General features: G+C 42.4%; 1 protein-coding gene across 2 annotated transcripts in view; it reads right to left on the reverse strand.

The window, feature by feature from the left end:
* Positions 1 to 2,634: 2,634 nt before the first annotated feature.
* The window catches only part of TM7SF3 (transmembrane 7 superfamily member 3), a 30,572-nt gene continuing 13,777 nt past the window's right edge, over positions 2,635 to 19,429 (reverse strand). The window contains exons 2-12 of one of the 2 annotated variants that reach the window (XM_019498349.2): positions 16,679 to 16,833; positions 15,614 to 15,695; positions 15,022 to 15,142; positions 13,584 to 13,755; positions 12,291 to 12,468; positions 10,731 to 10,817; positions 10,166 to 10,246; positions 7,930 to 8,082; positions 6,351 to 6,448; positions 5,732 to 5,894; positions 2,635 to 5,080 (exon numbers count right to left, since the gene is read on the reverse strand). In XM_019498349.2, the coding sequence (XP_019353894.1) occupies positions 4,818 to 5,080; positions 5,732 to 5,894; positions 6,351 to 6,448; positions 7,930 to 8,082; positions 10,166 to 10,246; positions 10,731 to 10,817; positions 12,291 to 12,468; positions 13,584 to 13,755; positions 15,022 to 15,142; positions 15,614 to 15,695; positions 16,679 to 16,833 (1,553 nt within the window). In that variant the 3' untranslated portion in view covers positions 2,635 to 4,817. Of the gene's footprint in view, positions 5,081 to 5,731; positions 5,895 to 6,350; positions 6,449 to 7,929; positions 8,083 to 10,165; positions 10,247 to 10,730; positions 10,818 to 12,290; positions 12,469 to 13,583; positions 13,756 to 15,021; positions 15,143 to 15,613; positions 15,765 to 16,678; positions 16,834 to 19,429 lie in introns of both variants that reach the window. The other variant, XM_006272887.4, reaches the window with a different exon arrangement.

Below are 19,429 nucleotides of genomic sequence, written 5' to 3' on the forward strand. Positions count from 1 at the left end.
GAGTATAGGATTTAGTTTTGTAATTCAAGCTAGAAGTAAGTTGGAATGTACCAATAAATCCTAAGCTGGAATTTGGCTATGGTGATAGTGCCTAAAGCCCATTTCAAAGCCCATTTCAAAATGCACAGAATTAATTAATGTTTAACAGCAGCCCAATGCATTACTGAAGCAGAAAAGATGTAATGAAGGACCAAGTAAATAAAGACAATGTTATTGTAGAAAACCGCTAACATGTTAAATTGATGGTACTGTATTCAGGGCATGATAGAAAAACTAGAAAAGACGGAATGTTTATGCCCTATAAATAACTGGCTAAACACAAATGTCTTCAGGACTGCTACTAGGACAAGGCCATATCTTGTATTAAATGAACTTAAAATTGCAATAGGAAAAAGGTTGAAAACTAAGAGAAAGTCTGCAGTTAAGGCTGTCAAAAGGATGCAGTTAGCCTAAACTAGAAAAAACCCATAAGGGGAAAGACAGCCATGTAGGAATATCAGAAAGAACTACTGGAAGTCTGTTATTCTAGTACTGGTCAGTGCTTTTGGGTTTCTTTTAATTATCCTAAACTGATGGTAACTTTACTCTAGTTTGGGAGTAGGGCAAACTAAATTGCTGCTGCTAGCAGCAATTCAAAGTGGTATATAGGAATCTCCACTCATCTGACTGTCCTGTAACTGTGTGACTGAAGTCTTAAGCCAATCAGTGAGTTGTATATGTATCGCACATTGAGTTGGGAACTGAGTAATTCCCTACAAGTTGCCCAATGATTGGGTGGACCCACTGCTGGTAGAAAGCCCTTGAAGGCCATGCCATGCTTCCTCTACCTTGCAAACCTGGTTCTCCAAAGCCTAAGAACAGCAAGTTTTTCATGCAGCATCAGTTGCTAGAAAAAGGCCTAGGTTTTAGGCACAACTCAACTGGAGAACAGCAATGTGGTTGATATTGACACTTAACAGGATCTTGGTACCAGGACTGAAGTTTTAATTATTTAGTTACATTTCACAGGGACAGTCTGCATTCACAGTCAGTTTGTGTTCAGAAGCTGCTCCTGAGTCAGAGATTTTTAGTGAACTATTAGATCAGCCTTGCAAACTGTTTTCAGTTTTTTAATATGCAATAGATTTTATCCAACATGGTGAAAATGGGTTTGGGAAAGGTGCATTTACTGGACGTTTATGATGTTCCAAACTCAGCCACCCGTCATTTTTTTCCATAACTAAACTTTTGTTTCAAGTTGGCTCTAGCTACTGTTCAAGTTTAGTCTTTGTTTTCACCATTAGCCTTACAGCCATGAGTGCCACAATGTTTTCTTAAACGAAAGCTGACACTGAAATATGCTCCTAATCTATCCGAACAGCAAATTACAGGGGCATTTGAATCCTGTCAAAGACATTATCAACAGGACCCTTTTTTACCTCTAATCAGAGCTACTACTGGATAAATGACAGCTAGAATACTGGCTATATTCCAGCTCTCCCGCAAAAGGAGGAAGGGACCAGAGATGCAAATGATCTTGAATTGATCCATTTTTTCTTGTTCTAAACAAAAAAACCCCCCCAAAACCCCATGACTCAGTGCTTTAGTTCTATCATGATAGGGGGCACTAGAAACTAGCATGCTTATGCCTATAGTACTTCATACAGTTGTTGGGTCCTTTGTTTTGTTTCAAAAGGGGAGACAGATGCCCTTCAGAAAAGTGAATGTAAAAAGATTATAACATAATACAGAATCCCTGAATTGATTCTTGTGGAAAAGGGGGTCTTATGGGCAGCAGACAGCACAGTACTAGCTAGTATGTCTTAAGCTGTGGACACAAGTTACTATCTCTTACATTTTTCATATAGAAGAGTTCAAAAGTAATTGGTTTTGACCATACTGAGGTATAACCTTCCCAAGGTATGGTCCTCAAGCTTTATCGGAATGGATAAAAAGGTGGCATTACTCTGCTTGACTAGCAATTGTTGTCAGACCACTCCACTGCAGCAGCCTCTGCAGATGAGGTGATGCCCATGTTTTATCCAAGAGCTCAAAAAGATTAGACCACTCACCTACAATATGAGAAGCTTCAGCCTTAGTTCCTCCTGAGATTTTAACCCACTTCTGAGTGTCCTAGCCATCAAGCAATAAGCGGTCTGTGGTAGGAGCACTTCAGTGCCTTTTTTGCAGGAATTAGGTATAGACTGTTCAGTCATTCCATACGTTATGCTAGGCAGGCAAGCAATGGCTCCAGGCTACAGCCTGGATTGGAAGAGGTTAGACCCGTGTTCTGGTCCAATGACTTAAGATTCCCTGCTCTGCCTTAACTTGCTGAAGTAGCATGTAGAGTTTATTTAATCAAAAGTTAAATTTCCAATTTTTAAAAAGATTGTTTATACATTTCCAATCTCCTTTCTCCAAGGAATTGTCCAATCAAGTTATAAGCAGTTCCAATCACATACTCCTATTTTATACAGCACTGAATAGCTGTCATCTCAATTGGGACCTCAAGTTGTAACTTTAAGAATGCAATCCCACCTCATCCTTTGAAGCTCTACAGGAAATACAAAGAATGCAGGATGCATGCAGCAGTGAGAATGGGTTCAAGACATCTGCATACCCGAAGCATCAAGATCAGACCCTTTTGATTCCACGCACTGTTGAAACATCTTTATTATAAAAAGATAGAAAATATTTGAGTTAAATCTGTTTCTCTCTCACAATGCTGAGCTTGGTAATTATAAAAACAAGATAAACATGTTTCAGAGTAGTAACACACAAAAATAAGTGTTTGCTACTTTGGCCATTGTATGTGGCAAAGTTACGCTCTGTAGTATCAGTGCTATAAGGCAGTCAACAAGCATCAGTCTGGTATACAACATGGAGGTAGGCCTCCCCTTCCCCTAGGTGAGCTGTGGGGAACAGTGCATTTGGAGTCAGCTCCCTAGCAGGTAGAGATCAACATGGCTGTTGAGTTCCACCTAGCTTTACCACAAGATAAACTTTACCTCAGGTCAGCCTTAAAGATGAACATTCCATGGAGTGAAAATTAAAAGACATTGGCCTTCAAAATTTATCTCGTTAGTATTAAAATGGTCTCAATATCAAGACCTAAAAAAAAAAAAAAAAAAGAGGCTTTGTTAACAAGTTGGGAGGTTGTGTGGCTCACAACTGAAGTTCGCTTGGGTGACTTTGTATTGTACTGTTAGTGGTGGTTTCATTATAGATTATTCTGTAAAGATTTTCCTCAGAGCAACAATGATCAATGCTATTTGCTGCACAGATGGTAGAGGTATAAGGGCAATGGGGGAAAAAGGAAAACAAAGCCACTTGAATAAACCTAGATCAGGGCCCAGAAGGTAAGATGATAGCTTTAAAAAAAAAAAAAAAAGTGTGACATCACTATGTACACACACACAAAAAGTGAAGGACAGTTGGACAGGTTTTAGAGTGGAGGGGGAGCTGGAGGAGAAAGTCCTGTGTTTAAGTGATCCACAACTATCACACTCCTATCCACTGTTCAGAAAATATACAAGTTTTTAGTGATGAAGTAGAGAAATACAATCATGGTCTGTGAAGTAGTAAGGTGGTCCTAGAACTCCTTTAGACAATACTTTAATCTGAGTGCATGCTGTTGAAAAGGCAGAGTGCAAGAGGAGGCTACATATTTGTAGCCAGCAAGGTTTCAGGTCAACACTGCACCTACAGCAAGCTGTTCATACCTCTTTCCCAAACCCCTCCAAGGGAAAATAAAAGCATTGATTTTAAAAGTAGCGCGTCTCAAAGTCCAAGATACATTGGGTTTTTTTTTTTTTTTCTTTTCTGGAGGTACTAAATCAGGTTGTCTAGCAATTAGTGCAGGTTAACACTTTCAGTTTCTGATAATTAAAACAAGGCCATTCTTTCTTGGACATGGCAAGGAAGAAAAAAAAAAAGAAACCCAAGTAAAAGAAGAGGAAAAACACTTCAGGAAGCAGGTAAGGGGAGGGAAACCTTTTGTGTTCTATTAGCAGCCATCATCTCTGTACTACTAGGCAGAGACCAGATGAATAGCTTGCCACAGAAGTGACATCAAAACCAGCTTAAAGCAAGGGCAGCGAGAGCTTCTCTTATTCCTTCCCAGAGCAAGAGCCTAGTTCTTGAATCTACGCACACAGGAATACAGAAGCATGAATCCAGTGCAATTTAAACTCACAAGTTTCTTGGTAGTTTATCACGGTTCAACAACAGTTAAAAATAGTTCTTGTGTTTAGAGATATGGGTTTTGTACCTATTTTGAAGGTTTAATAGGCAATGACACTGCAGTAAAAAAGGTACTTCCTTCAAGATAGTCTTCAGCATCGTTCTTCCCTTGTATGTTAAGCACAGAATGTGCACATTCATTAGGAACAGAGATAGGTATTTTGGATGGGATTTTTGCAAGACAAGGGTAGAATTCTGACATGGCACATTTTGATCACAAGGAACCTTCTTAAATTTTTTTTTAAGTCTTAGTCTTGCTGTACCTGCACATTAAATATTTCAAACACAAGACAAAACACCTTGGTCATTGCACTCAGTGTACTCCAACCTTAGTACAAGCTCTCTGCAGCCAGCAAGAGTTGCATATTAGAGTAGGGCAAGTGAGCCATTTAAAAAAAAAAAAAAAGTGGCATAAGCTAGTGTCCAATACACCATTTATCTTCCATGTCCAGCGCGCACACTCTCTGAAGCAGGATTAGGCAATAAGAACAGTCTAGCACTGCTGGATGGATGTTGGTCCACAAACATCCTTAGTTCAGTAAATTCTTAGAGCCCTTTTTAGCTGATGTCACCACAGTGTTGGGTCAGTCAGTCAGTCAAAGTAGTAGTGGAGTTCTTTCCCCAGCTGGTTGCTCTTTCCGGAAGAGTTCCCTGATCTGCAATAGTTTGTTATGGATCCTCTCTCTCAGCGGAGGGATGTGGTGGCTGGGATCCAGGATATTGGTGCTTCTACGCTCCCTTTCTCGCTTCCAGATCCGATAAGGGTGTGGTGGGAAGGGTACCTCGCCTCTTTCTCGGCGAAGCTGCGCTGTTACTCCGCCAAGTGCCAGCATTGCCCAGACTGCCAGGATGATAAAATCTAGAGGGGAGAAGGAAGACATTAATTCCACTGCAATGGCACCAGCAAGACAGGATTCCTCTCCTCCTCTGTCCCACCACCCCACCTCCCTGCAAAAGGCACCCCAATTCATGTCTTGGATAGATGTCAATATTTCCATGTTTCATTTTGGAAAAAAAAGAGGGCTAAAGCTCTTGATATGCAGTCCTGTAGTTCAGTTTGTGAAGGGTATCATATGGATTTGGTGCCTACAATAGCAGCCCACCAAGCTCAGTGGTAAAGAAGGTCCCTTCCAGTCCTTTTTTCTTAAAAGCAATTTAGGATTCTGGCTTTTGCTGCCTTACTCCCCATGATTTGTTAACCTAGATTAGGAACAGCTTTTGTTACCTTTTTAACTGCCTATAAAATCTTCTTTAAAAAAGAAAAGAAAAAAAGAAAACAAAGAAACAAGGTCCCAAACCCATAGCAACATCTGGAACTCCAGCTTTTATAGAGCAGCGTGCAGATGCCAAGTCACCTGATTTTTGTACATTCACAAGATAGCTAGGGGCAAAGAAACATGGCTACATATTCACTAGGTGCTCTAATATCATAGGGGTTAGGGTAGGAAATGGTCAGTTCTCTGAAGCAAAGTCACAAGCAGACCTACAGGTTTATGGCAATACTGCTCACCATTTGTTTGGAAGGGCACATTAGTATAAGCTCTGCTGAAGTCATTCTTCAGAATTCTCCGGAGCAGGTCCAGGGTGATGTAAGCAAGGCTTGTGTACAGGTAACAAGCAATAGCTAAAACCACTGAATAAGAGCCTACTATACCACAAGCCAGTATGTTCAGCTAGAAAAGACAAAAGATCAGATCATTCTGCACCTTCCAATTAGGAGCATTATTTCTCCCCAAAGGATAACAGGAGGGAACTTCATAATAAAATTTTAAACAAAGATGCAACTTAAGAAATCTGCAAGCACCACTAGTCCTGTAGCCTCCTATTACCATTGCTTTCTCCCTCTTCTCCAGCCCACCTCCTCCTGCCTCCCTCAAATGATCCCCATGTAGTAAGTCTTATCCAAGGTATTGAAGTTCTTCAGCATAATTTTTCTAAATGCTTATACAGCACAGAAAATAATGGGATCCCAATACAATAAATGAAGAGCATTTCTCCATAGCTAGCATGCCACAGCAGCCTTGCTCTTTGGAGAGCTGGACAAAGTTGCATGATGGTTTACTGAAATTTGCTGAAGGTCTCAGCCATGCATCCATCCTAATTGTAGGAAGTGCTGTGCAAATACTTACAAATCTTGGACAGCCAACAAAGACTACTGGAATCATCAAGGCTATGCAAGAAAAGGTCACCCAAAACACGGCATCGTCACGAAAAACCCTGTAATCTCCTGTGAAGACACCATTCTACTTGTCAGCCACAAACGTGCCTAATGAACTCGCATCTATTTTCAAATTAAATGCCCCAACAACATGAAGAGGAAAATCTCATTCCAACACACATGGTGTTATAAAACCTCAGTATGGCAAGCCAAGACCCTAGAGTTACATTTGAAGTTACAGGCAATAGCACTCACATGCCAAATTCCTTCCTGTCTGTGCTATGCAGCACTAATACCTTTAAGACGAATCTCTAAGACAGCCCATAACCAGTCTGTGTTCAGTGCAATAAGCTATAAGTAAATGTAAGTCTGCACAACAGAATCAGCAAGAGGAAACTTATATGTAAAGCTTCTTATTTAGGATAAGGAAAAGTCTTTTACCGGATTTGAAGGAGACTCTTGATGCCTAACTGGATTTATAGACCCAGAGTTTCTGCTTCAAAATGAATTCAAAATGGGCAGATCTCTCCACCAACGCAAAGCACTCAGTTTTGTTACAGGACTGCACAGAGATCAGTGTTCATACTTCATTAAGTGACATGCACAGCCTATAGTATGCAGACATGCCTCCTCTTCAGTTTGCATTAACCCCCTGGCCAAAGCTGGGGAGAGAGAGCAGAAACTGCTGCTTGAGTTTCACTGCCAGAGTAAGGCTGAAGATTAAAAGAAGTCTCCGGAGGTTTAAGCAAAGAAAACAGCATTGCTTATGCTGCTGACCCAGAGGGACTTCAGTTCAGTCATCCAACTGTATAAACATGCTTTTAGTGACATCTTCTTTCAGATTCACTAGAGAGATGCAACAACAGTAAAAACCTGTTAGTGTAGTCATACTAGATGCTTTGGAGCACAGCAGTACAGCTGGAAGCAGGAATCCAAATCCCTCAAGGTTCTGCGTTTGTGTTTCAAATCAAGGTATTCTATCCTGGATTAAAGAGAGGTCTCTGAATCTTCAGCCAAAACTCCCCTCGTTGTTACTGCATTGCAGATTCTCCATTGTTACAACTGGCCTCAAGACAGTTTGGGTGAAAGGATAGGGCATGTAGAACAGGTAGCATGTTCATCCACACGTGGGGTAGAGCTGACATCCCATTCAGTTGCTGAAACAGCAAGCTGCCTAGGGACAGCTCCAACTATAATACAGGCTTGTTTGCAGTTTTGCCACATTTATATAGAGAAGTAAGACTAGAAAGGCTAGGGGATTCCACCCCTCTCCCCTCTTATGAACACTTATAAGCAGCACTACAATGACTCCTCACTTTAAGAGAGCTGCAGAGATGTAGCACAGCCCTCCCAACATTAAAAAGACGAGAGAAGGCTTATATGCCTACTTCCCAGTTCTACAGGCACTCTCCATAGACTAGCCAGAAGGTGGCACCCTCCTCTGGAATTGAGCTGCATCAGCAGATAAATATGAAAAGCCAACCCTCCACTTTGCTAGGCTCACTGCAACTGCAGTCTCTGGCAGACTCAGACATTAACAGAGGGCATACCTAGCGGAGTGAAGAAGATCATCGATGCGAAGAGGAGTCCCAGCATAAGTCCAACAAGCACCATGCAGAGTGGGACAAAACCAAACCTCCACCAATAAGCGACCAGGAGAAGCCCTCCAACAATTCCAGCTACAGCAGTCAGAATCAGGCAGACTGTGAAAGAGAAAAAGAAAGTGTCTCTAGGATTTCAAATATCTCTGTAACCCGTTATTTTGGATGACATTACAACTCGGAAGGCTGCCATTACAAAGTTTCCATGCATTGCAATATCATTGTAGATTTCAGTGTATAAAATTTAAGGTCTTAATATTTGCAGTGATCAAATGCAAGTACTTGGCTGTAGACGTGCGCTGCTTTTGCATTTGATTTTTGTTCCTCCAAGTGTAAACAGCCCTGGATTCTGTTGTCATGGTTTCTTCTTCCTGCCTTTAGCATGCATCAGGCTAACAAAGCTTGTGCATTAGGGTGTATGAAACGGGCCCTATTCGATTCAGATTAAAGTACTTCTGGTCCACTTCTGGGTCTGCCGCCAAGCGCACTGGGGAGCCCCCTCGCATCCCCCCCAGCTCAGTAATTGGCCACAGGGGGACCCCAAGTGCCCCCCAGACCCAGAGGAGGCACCAGTTGCCAAGCTGAGAGGAGGCGCAAGGCGGCTCTCCGGCAGACCCAGAAGTGCTTCTGGTCCACTTCTGGGTCTGCTGCCAAGCACACTGGGGACCCCCCCCCGTGGGACGCTCCATCTGCCCTAGTATTAGCATTCATGAGCTGCCTGGTACCTAGACATATGTAGAAAAAAACACATTTAAAACCGTGTCTATGAATTGTTGAATCTTTCCGAATAGATTCAGAGGGTTCCAATTCGATTTGGAGACATTAAAGAGTCTCCTGATTCGATTCGGATTTGGAGATTTGGCCACCGAATCAAATCAGTTGCTGAAGCTTCGCACAGCCCTACTGTGTATGCTAACAGTACCTAGAACAGAGATTCTCAACCAGGGTCCAGCAACATGCCGGGGTGATGCATCACTCGGCCCCTGCGTGAGACCGATATTCTCCTCTCTAAAGCAGCCCTGTGTGCCTAATGCAGCTACCCCAGCAGCACCCATGGCTGCTTCTCTGAAGACTGCAGCTTCCTCAGGCAGTCACTGTGCCAGCTTTCCCCATGTTTCCAGCAGCCTGCTCTGATGCAAGTGGGTGACAGCCAAGCTGTGCATCCCAGTTAGTTGCCTCCAAACTTCCTATACTCCTAGGGTCAGTGGCAGGGGCCACATGAATGGTCACCAGCTTATGAGATTCCACAGGATCATTTGAGTAGGAGGGGGCCACACTCACCACTACAGGTACAAACTGGTGACAGAAAGTGGGAAGAGCTGGGCACAGCAGGTTCCATCTTGCCACTGTTACCTGGAACAGCTAGGTCAGTGGTTCTTTTTAGCCTCAATGCACCCCTCCATATATCTTCTCTGAATTTAGATTCTAGTTCAATGATTCTTAACTGAAATGCCATGAAATTCTGAAGTTATGGACAGCAGTATCTTGAGGCTAAAGAGGTTGAGAACCATTGACTTAGGTTTCCCCACCTCCTGCATCAAGGCTGCCCTATTCTAGATTCTATAAATAAAGAGTAAGCTCTTCGGAGGCATAAGCAAAGAAAATATAGACCTCATTTTACAGGCGATATGAAAAGCTTGATTAAAAGGGAGGTAGGCTCTTCTACCATTCAGATACTATGGCCTGGCCACATGCAACCAGATTGAAAAAGGAAGTCTGAACCAGAGCCAGCAATTAGCCCCAGATCCCGAGGCCCAATCCACTACAATAAAGAAGGGTGGCCTGGTGACTAAAAGGAAGGGGGGGCAGGGGGAAGAGGGGAAATGTTGCAATTTTTCCATTATCTTCCAAAGTTCTAAAATTTGAATCGAAATTTAAGCTTCTGGTGTCCTGCAGTTAAACAGTAACAGATATGGTTTCAGGTTGTGAAATGACAGTTATTTCTGTGTTATTTGGAACCGCTTAGGCAATAACCATTAAGACTCAGTTCAGTGGCCTTGCATGTTTCCTAGGAGATGGCAAACAAGTCTGGATGCATGCATGCACGCACAACTAGTCCCCACCCCCTTTTCCCTTTGTAAGTGGAGACCCTGCTAATCCCCATGGATTTCAATAGGATTTTCAGAACATGATCATATTCTTCCCCTCACCCCTTCCAAAAAACTGCAAGTTTGTCTTTACTCACCATCATAACCAAGGTTAGTCACTCTTGTAATTAATACAAAGAAAAATAATCCCATGAAGATGAAGCCCATGTAGAACAAGTCTGAAGTAGAAACATAAAAAAAAGAGAGAGTAGTTTAGCTTGCTTTCACACAGCCTTCTACACTATACCTACTTCAAGAACAGTTGAAGAAACCAAAACCTATTAACTGGGATCCCCATTAAGCAATGTGCAGACACTTGGATGGGAGGGGTGGATAGGAAGGGGAAGAAAAATCAGGTTTTCAAGTATATGGCAGTGGCAAATGAACTCACTCCTACAAAAGACTAAAAAAAAAAATTCAGCTAGTCTACAACAGGTATCCTAGCCCCTCTCCCACTAGTTTCAACTTCCTGCTCTGTTAATACTCAAGGCCAGAGTTTTAGTGCACACAAATGATCATCTCAGTAGAATGGTTATTTAGAATAGAGACCTCGCTGTGATGTATGCAGCAATTCATAGTTAAGATGGACCAGGCTTGTGAGTTATGTAGTTGACACCCATGAAATCTTGACTCTGTTCAACACACACAAGCCAAAAACAGTACCTGTTTTCCAGAACTCGTGTCCAAAGAAACAAATGAAGAGGCCAAGGACAGCAAGAATGGTGAAGAATATTTTGGTAGGGAGTTTGGCTATAAGGAAACAAATGAACAGGTAAGATGATTTTTTTACTTTTAAAAACTTGTTTGATTACACAAACAAGGCCAAGAACTCACTGTTGATACCAAGTATTGACTGTTCAGATGGACAAGACCCTATTGATACTTTTGACCAGCACAGCACTTGTAGCAGTTGAGCAGTGCCAAAACTCAGACTGTGGGTTTTTCTACCCATTGCATTAGTAACAGAATTGAAACTCTGAAATAGAGCTCTAGAGCTCCTAGCTTTAAGCTGTACAAGTTTACATATAATTTAAAATGAATACAAATTCTTATGCTAGCAAGGTATTGATAGCTTTTACCATCTAGATAGCCTTCCAGTTTTGGAAACTAGACTGCATGGCAAGCCACAGCCATACTGAACTATACTGTTTATACTTGCTTATGCCTAACAAGGTTATGGCATAAGCAGCCATTCAGGAGACTTACCCCTGTCATGTGTTAAATAAGTATATCACCATAACTCCCCTCTACTGAGACAAAAAGCTCTTTATACAGAAGGAAATTCTGCTTTCTGTAAGCTTCCTTATTAGCTTGGAATAGTTTGAGGGAACTTTCTAGATGTTTGTGTGTTATATTCTTGTGTTTAATGATTTAAAGGAAGGAAGCTAGTTTAGCAGATTCTCTTAATGGTCATGAAAAGCCCTAGACAGACTTTCTTACCTCCACAAACTGCAGAATGCTTTGGCTGAATGACCTCGGCTGTTTAAGTTACAGTGTGTAGGAAAAAAGTATATTCGTGTGCCAAGATTAACGTAAAAAACAATAGGCTCTACTCTGCACTGCATTTCCGTTTGGGCAAAACTGGTGCCCTTGTAAGGTAGATGCAAGACACTATTGGAATTTAAATGGTACCTATGCTTTCCCCTTAGAATCAATGTACTTCACACAGCAACTAAGCTCAAAATTTGCTGAGGCACTGGAGAATTAGGCCTCATTTTTCTGCTGTCACCCTCCCGTGTCAACAGTTATGATCAGAGGAATAGTTGTGTAAAGACGCTACCTTCTTACTCAAGAGATTCACTCCTTACATGGAGTCATTTAATCAGATTGGCAATATTGAATACCTTTATTCCTGGTCACCCTGCCAGGTAGTGCAGTTATAGGAGCAAGCTGGATTCTCTCCCCTTTTTGGCCCATGTGTCACAGTTGTTGACCATGTTACTGTTGATGTACAAGACTAAGAACATAGGCTAACCACAAGAACAAGTTGTCAAGCTGAGAGCCAGACAATGAGTGCTATGTGTGCATTTCTGTGCCACACATGTGCGATCTTTGAGGTCACCACCTCCACTTGATCAGCAAAGAATTCCTGAGGGGCAGGGACTAAAATATCTGATGGTATCCTGCAAGGCTGCCATCATACACAGAAGTCCTAGCTCAGATCTTGGGACTTTCCCAAAGTGGGAGTATATATGAACTGGTACAAAAACTTATTTGACTTACTGGGAGAAAGACAGTTATCCACTAGGGTAGCAAGGCTGCAAGCATATGTATGAGCAGGTACATATGCAGCAGAGGTATTCCAGAGTGGATCCCAAACAATGATGTTGTAGATGACACCTTGTCCAGGAAGTGAGGAAAAGTAAGCATCAGTTTTGTCATTAGTTGTTAAGGTAATCATCTGAAACAAACAAACAAACAAACAAACAAACAAACAAACACTTCCATCAGTTGAGGGTTACTTTTATTATTCTGCAAAGAGGTCTTCCTATTTCCTCCCTTGACTGCATGCCACTGAGCAAGAATGTTTGCCACATCTGTCAAATAAAACCCTACCATAGTTCTGTTGAGCATAGACTCCAATAGTGCTTAAAAATGCAGAGGGAAGACTATAGCCATGTACAGATGTTCCATTTGTCTGGATAAAAACCCTTCTCCAGGCAAAGAGAGCTGCACAGATATTCAAGAGATCAATCACTATAGAAAATCTGGCTCTTCCATAAGATACTAGATGGGGTACCCGTGAGGAAGATTTCCCTGCTCCTGATCCAAATTGTCCTTGCCAGAGAAATGTCCATCCAACCTGATGGAAAGCAGGGCTCCCCCAACACTCTGGCCAGAGACAAGTTGTCAGGTAAAACTGTGGGGACCCTGGCCACTATCCCACCAATCAAATGATTGATTAGGGGATGGCAGCAAAGTAGGAGGGAAGCAGGAGGAGCATTCTCTTGTGGCAGGAACCCTCCTGCAGCCCCAGGGCCATTCCTGCCATAGGAACCTGGAAAGGTGCAGCAGGTTTGGGGCTGGAGCCCTGGCATGATTCCAGCCCAGGAGAGTTCCACCCCTGCCTCCCCAGCCAGTCAACGGACAGGTGGCACAGAGGAGGGCAGGAAGCAGCCTTGCAGCCATGGGAGATCAAGAAGTGAGCCTCAGGCAAACAGCCCTGAAGCCCAGTCCCCAGGCTTTAAGGAGGGCCACCTCCACTGCCCAGATGGGTGGTGAAAGCAGGGATTGCAAGGTCTCTGGCCAGGCACAGGGCTGGGGAAGCTATCCCCATACCAGGTCACAGCCCTGCAGGTTTTAAAATGCCAGATGAGTTGCACATGGGGCAATTTAAAAGCCAGGGAGCCAAGACTTGGGACCTACCACAGAATATAGACAAGTAGCAAAAGAATCCAAATGCAGAGGAGCCTGTAGCTTCAGCACATCACTCTGCTCATCCATTTACCCCTCTGCAGGAATCTGGAGCCAGAGCAACCATAGTTTGACTTGCCAGCAACATTTGGCAAAACTTACTTTCATGCCATTAGCTTTGATGCTCTTCACCTCTGACATCTTCCGTAGGTGGCTCATGAGTGTTATTTCTGAAAGATCATTCTCTGGCAAGAAATACTGATAAATATCATAGTGTAGTCGCCATCTAGAGTTCTGTCCAGTACCAGAATCACAAGAAGGAGGACTCTCGCCTCTGGAATTAAAAAAAAAAAAAAAAGATTCTACTGGCTACAGACAAACTAAAAGGTGCCTGTACACGAGCGTAGAGGCTGCTCCGATGCACTGCAATTCCAGCACGTCAGAGCAGCCTCTCACGTCTCATATATCAGCATCCCTGCACTTGAAAATGGCAGCAGGGGCACTTGAACTAAAGCTTGCTCAACGAGCTTTACTTCAAGCACCCCACCACCATTTTGAAGCATGGAGACGCTGATACACGAGACACTGCGGCACTAATTAGAGTAGCTCTTGGAGCAGCTTTAAGGCACCAGTCCACCCCCAGAGCACAGAAAAAAAAAAAAGAGTGCCTCAAGACTCCAGATATGGAGGTGGTATTCAGTGGAAAGAAACAGAATACTAGGTCTGAAAAACTGGTACTTCAAATTTAGATCCCAGCCTGGACTTCATTAAAAGTTTGGGGTACTTGGGGTTCTTTAGAGAGAAATTCTAGATGAAAAATTTGCACTTCAATCTATCACCAAATTACAGTGACAACTTGTAACATCGGGAAAGGATTGTATTTCACTGTGCATTTCTACAGGCAAGTAAGACTGTGTTACTACTCTGGAGCTTGTTTATGACTAACAAGTCCTGCAAGTCATTGGAAGTAATGTTCATACTATGTTTCCAAGTTATTGCAACAGCTGAAACAATTCTGCCATTATATTATTTTTATTTTAATCTACAGATTAACTCAAGTAGGGTCCATTCAGTTCTCTGAACCCAGTGCATGCAGCTTTAGAAAAGATTTGGGGAAGGCTCCTGCTTCAACAAAGGCACAAAATTCAACAGGCCCTATCTTTACCACCCACTATCCAGAGTAATCCATTACTTGAAAGATTAGGACTTCAGGTGATAAGCATATTAAGGAAGACAAGTACCCTGCTTTCATGGTAATAAAGTAAGGAGTTGCTCTACGTATATTATAATACCGCCATTTCTGGCACATGATAGCCATTTACCACAGGAAAAAGACTGATCATCCCAATAATCATTTATCCTGGTGAGCTACAAGTATTTTACCCCCTCACTTCCTTCCTTCATATAGGAGGAAGAGAGATTTGGGACTCCACTAAGTATTGTTTTCTGCTCTCATTTACTTTAGTTCTTTTACTGAGGTAAGAAATTGTTGCTAGAAGTCAAGCCCACAGCCCTTCCATTAGAATTTATGAAGCATTTATAGCCTTGCCCAGATGGAGTATGAGGAAGACCATTTGTTATGTACTGACGCCACACGCACCTGGTAGATCCCAGGTTAGCTGGAGCAAACTTGATGCGAGTGTCAACTAAATTATACTCCAAATAAATATTAGGATCAACTTCCAAGTTGAATTCAAGATTGCAGCCTCCAGGGATAGGGTCTAAAAAACAAACACGAGAACTATGAGCTGTAGCATCTCTTTTCTTCCCATTCCCCCAGGCAGCATTTTCACTACTGCTTTGAAATTCATCTCTTATTACAGCCCTAATGTTCAGGTCTCCAAAAAACCTGAAGTCCAAGACTCAGATCCTACAACATGCAGTGGGAACACTGAAGTTAAGAGGACTAGACTTGCATAGTGGTCTGCATGACTGGAGCTTTAAATTGATAGGATCTGTACAGCAGGCTCCACAATCAGGTGGATTGCATGCTCAGAAGTTTAGTAAGTCAGTTAAGCATCAGCATCAACCTTGGTAGAATGAGTTGCCAAAGCTAAGATTTCTGGCATTTGGCAAATCTGTGTATATTCATTATACCCCGAATAGAATGCACTATATATGGCCTTCTAAAGAATGATCTGTACCTCAACTCCTGTTGCTACCCCATGAAGAGAATGCATTAAGAACAGTACCTCTTGCTGTATAAGGGATAGAAACAGCTGTGCTGAACACTTGGTTAGCTTCAAGAGACTGTAGGTACCACGTACATACGCTCTGTTGAGGATGAAGGATGGAAATTAACCCTCTGTCTGCTCCAGTTGCAGAGTTATTTGTAGAGGGAAACTAACAAAAATCAGAAACAGCAAGTTGAATGCATGTCAGCACTTAAAGCACAAAGACAGAGCAAAGGGAGCCCATTCTTGAAGTCGCACATATGTGGGCTATACATATTACTGATCTGCATATTGCAAACAATGAAGTCAGCTCTTAAGCCAGCAACTGCTTTATTTTCACCTTGAAAAGCAACACCATTTTGTTTAGGTTAAAAAAAAACAAACCAACAACAACCACCACCACCACCACGCAATGGAATACATGGAAACTAAACTGTAGGTACATTTTGTTTCAGGAACCACTTACATCCTCATTGCAACACAGCACCTCAATTTCAGATGATCCAACCCAGTAGCACTGCGTCACACCCTATAAATGCACATTCTTGTTGCATTAGAAGTTAAAATAATAAATTAAGTGTTCATGGAAGAATTGGGGACCGTTTAAGCTTCAGAAGTTAATTCCGTCAAACCCTAGAGTTGATAATACATCCAGTAACAGCAGCAAAGATTCAACTGTCATTTGGCTTTTGTACAAGAACCTTATAAAAAGAGGCAAATTGCAAAAACCAAGAGTCTGTTTCTACTATAAATACAAACATCTAGGAAACAGAGGACACCACAGCCAAATGAGATACTGCATTTTTCATGAGAACACAAGACAAAACTCATCAACACTAACAGCAAGTGCCTTGATATTTCTTCCTTGTGAAATAAAGCAGCCAAGAGAGACTACACAAGGGAAGATTCCCATTGTTTTTCAGGACTAAACCAGTGTGCGCACACAGATGCACACAAATGCTCAAGGTCAGCTCTCTCCAGCAATGATAAAACACCCTTTGTCCCAGAGTTAATTGCTACTCTTCCTCCCCTAATGAGAGGTGACAGTTAACATGCACACAGGACGCTGCACTTCAAACCCACCTTGTCAAAGGATACTGTGACATCTTTTTGCTGGGCATGAGCTTGAAAAATAATGAGAGTCACGTTGCTTGCAATGTTCCTTATTACAGCTTCCACTGGGTTAGTCTCATTAAGCAGGACATTTCTAAACTTTCCCAGAGACATCTCAAGAAGACCTGTATTCAAACAGACAGAAGTCTTTTTTACTGTATAGTTAGGTAGATTGAAGATTTGAAGTTCAGAAGGGCCAGAAATATTCTTTTTCATCTGATGACAGCAATGTCAGTCAGCTACACAAAGCTCTGCACCTTAAGAAGACACAATTTAATAAAGCCTGGCATGCAAAGTGGAGGAGAGTTGTCCTCACTAAGAAGTCTAGTTTAACAGACACAAAAACCACCACCACCACCATTCCAGTTCCAAGTCCTGAGCAACCAGCCAGTGCAATTAAGGGCCAGCAGCACTCAACACAGAGTAAATACAAGAGAGATAGCATTGATAGCCAAGATAACAGCAAGTAGCAAACCTGCTGTCCTAGCCAAGACAGTGCATTGACTAGTTAGCGCACTGCCTCAAGACAGTTTAAGACCAAGCTCCATCCAAGTTTTGCTATAGAGACATCCACAGACCCAGGGTGTCACCCAAGGTTTCCTAGGAAAGGCAAACAGTTTTCATCTCTCCACTCAGCCATTTTGGTGCAACCAATTTTCTCTCCTTGGTGCCTGTGATCTGAGACTTATTGTAGACACAGTTAAGAATTCAGCAGAGGGAAGGGCACATACGATATTATTTGATCAGAGAAGCTTTTCTTGGGGGCAGGGAGAAAAGGAGGTAGTGGTCAGGAAAGAGGAGAGCAGAGCTAGAAACCTGGGTAGCATCTCTTAAGGCAAGTATCCCAGAACCTTCATTACTTTATAAAAAGCCTGCTAGGCTCCTATTGAGAAATCAGCATGCAACAGCTATTCTGAAATCCTGCAAGTAACCCTGGGTCTCTTCCCTCTTCTCATACTTCTGCTGCAGCTGAAACTAAAAAAGTATACAAAAGACTATGTGGTTTGGCCGCTATCAGTTTGAAACCAAGATGTGCAGCCCATATCAAAAGATCCCCCTAAACATGAAGCAATCCAACAAACATCCACCTTATCATGCACAAGCACATACACAACCTACTTCCTCACAGAGAAAGTGCTGACATTGTCCATTATGCCCTATAACTGTTGGAGGGTGGTACTGCTGAAGGAACAGCACTAGTGAAAAGCGTTCATGAGCTACAGGAGTTTCCCAGCAGAGACAAAATGATACCCTGCTTCCACAGCACACACTCCATCCCGTTTGCCTATCTCTACAAATCTCTTCTTAGAGCTACTTGCTTCCATCTTTTCTCTGCAACCAATTCTACCTCGGCCACTCTGCCTCCCCCACCCCTTTGTCGTCCCCCGCCCCCATGATCAAAAAAAAAAAAAAAAAAAAAAAAAAGCAAAACAGCAGCAAATTGCATCAAACTGAAGGACAGTGCTCTCCTAGCTTCACCCTGCCCTCACAGAATATACATCCATAGTTAGACCCCTTCACAAGGTCTGGCAGCCTCTTAAAACCCTGGAGAAGTTAGTGGATACGTGACCATAGAGAAGGTCTCACACTCTGGACAGCTGCAGTGGCACCTCTATACCAAGGCTGGATTCTGGGCACAGACATTCAGGAGAAACAAGCATGTCTTTATCCAGTACAATTTACATATGCAAGTCACTGGTGGGACTTAGTCCCACCAGCATTTGATAAATAGCTGCATCTAAAATATGCTTTCAGATGACCTGGTTCATTGCAACAGTAGCCCCGTTTTGCCCAAATAAGGTCAAGTCTTACAAAGTCTTCAAAGAATGCCTTTTTCTTCTTACAGACCTCAGTCTCCATCTTTAAACAGTCACAGCTTTCTTGAGTCACTCTAGCTAACAAACCACTTTTCAGCAACAGCTAAAAAGCTGAGTGGTACATTCCTGCTCTCCCCATAAACTACTTTCACACAGCTTCATTCTTACCAGATGCTTATTCATACCAAATAAACATACTGAGGTGGCATGCTCGAACAAGTTTAAAGGCATGTGTATACATGAAAGCTGTTTTGGGATGAATAGTTTGAAGGTATATGTGACTATTCATTCACAAGTAAAGCCAGATATGGACACCAGTTTTCCAGAATAAGTGCTTCTCCCTGCAGGGAGCTGTTGTAGAAAAGCCATTTCACAGAGTACCTTACTTCAGAAAGATTTAAGGTGTTGCCAGGCCTCTATTTGTGATTGGACTTGCAAAATTTAACCAAAACACAGAGCAGAGTTCCAGAGTGATTCATCTAATTGGCCCTTTTTTAATTCCACATACCCACACGTAGTTAGCCTGTCTTTTCATCTTGGGAAGGTGGGAAGTGGAGTTTGTACAAATTTACAAACTCAGTCTGTGGAGAAGGCCAAGTTCCAGTTCTCTTTATGGTTTGTGGGCCAGGTCCTGGTATTCCATACTGCTCTCAGCTCAATAGTTTCACATCAACAAGTGGTACAACAGAAATTCTTGAATAAAAGGGTCTACGAGTAAATCTGATATCTTATTAGACCAACTCAAATAGTTGGAAAAATTCTTCTTAGCAGGCTTTTGGGTAAAAATACCCTTCATCAGGCTGAGGAAGTACCTGCAGTTGGTGTGTGCTCTTCCTGGATGAGAGGGATATCTTACTGGTATATTCAGCACCACTCACTGGAAAACAGGCTCACTTTTCTCAGT

This window comes from Alligator mississippiensis, chromosome 4 (genome assembly GCF_030867095.1).
Source record: "Alligator mississippiensis isolate rAllMis1 chromosome 4, rAllMis1, whole genome shotgun sequence".
In the NCBI taxonomy this organism is placed as follows: Eukaryota; Metazoa; Chordata; order Crocodylia; family Alligatoridae; genus Alligator; species Alligator mississippiensis.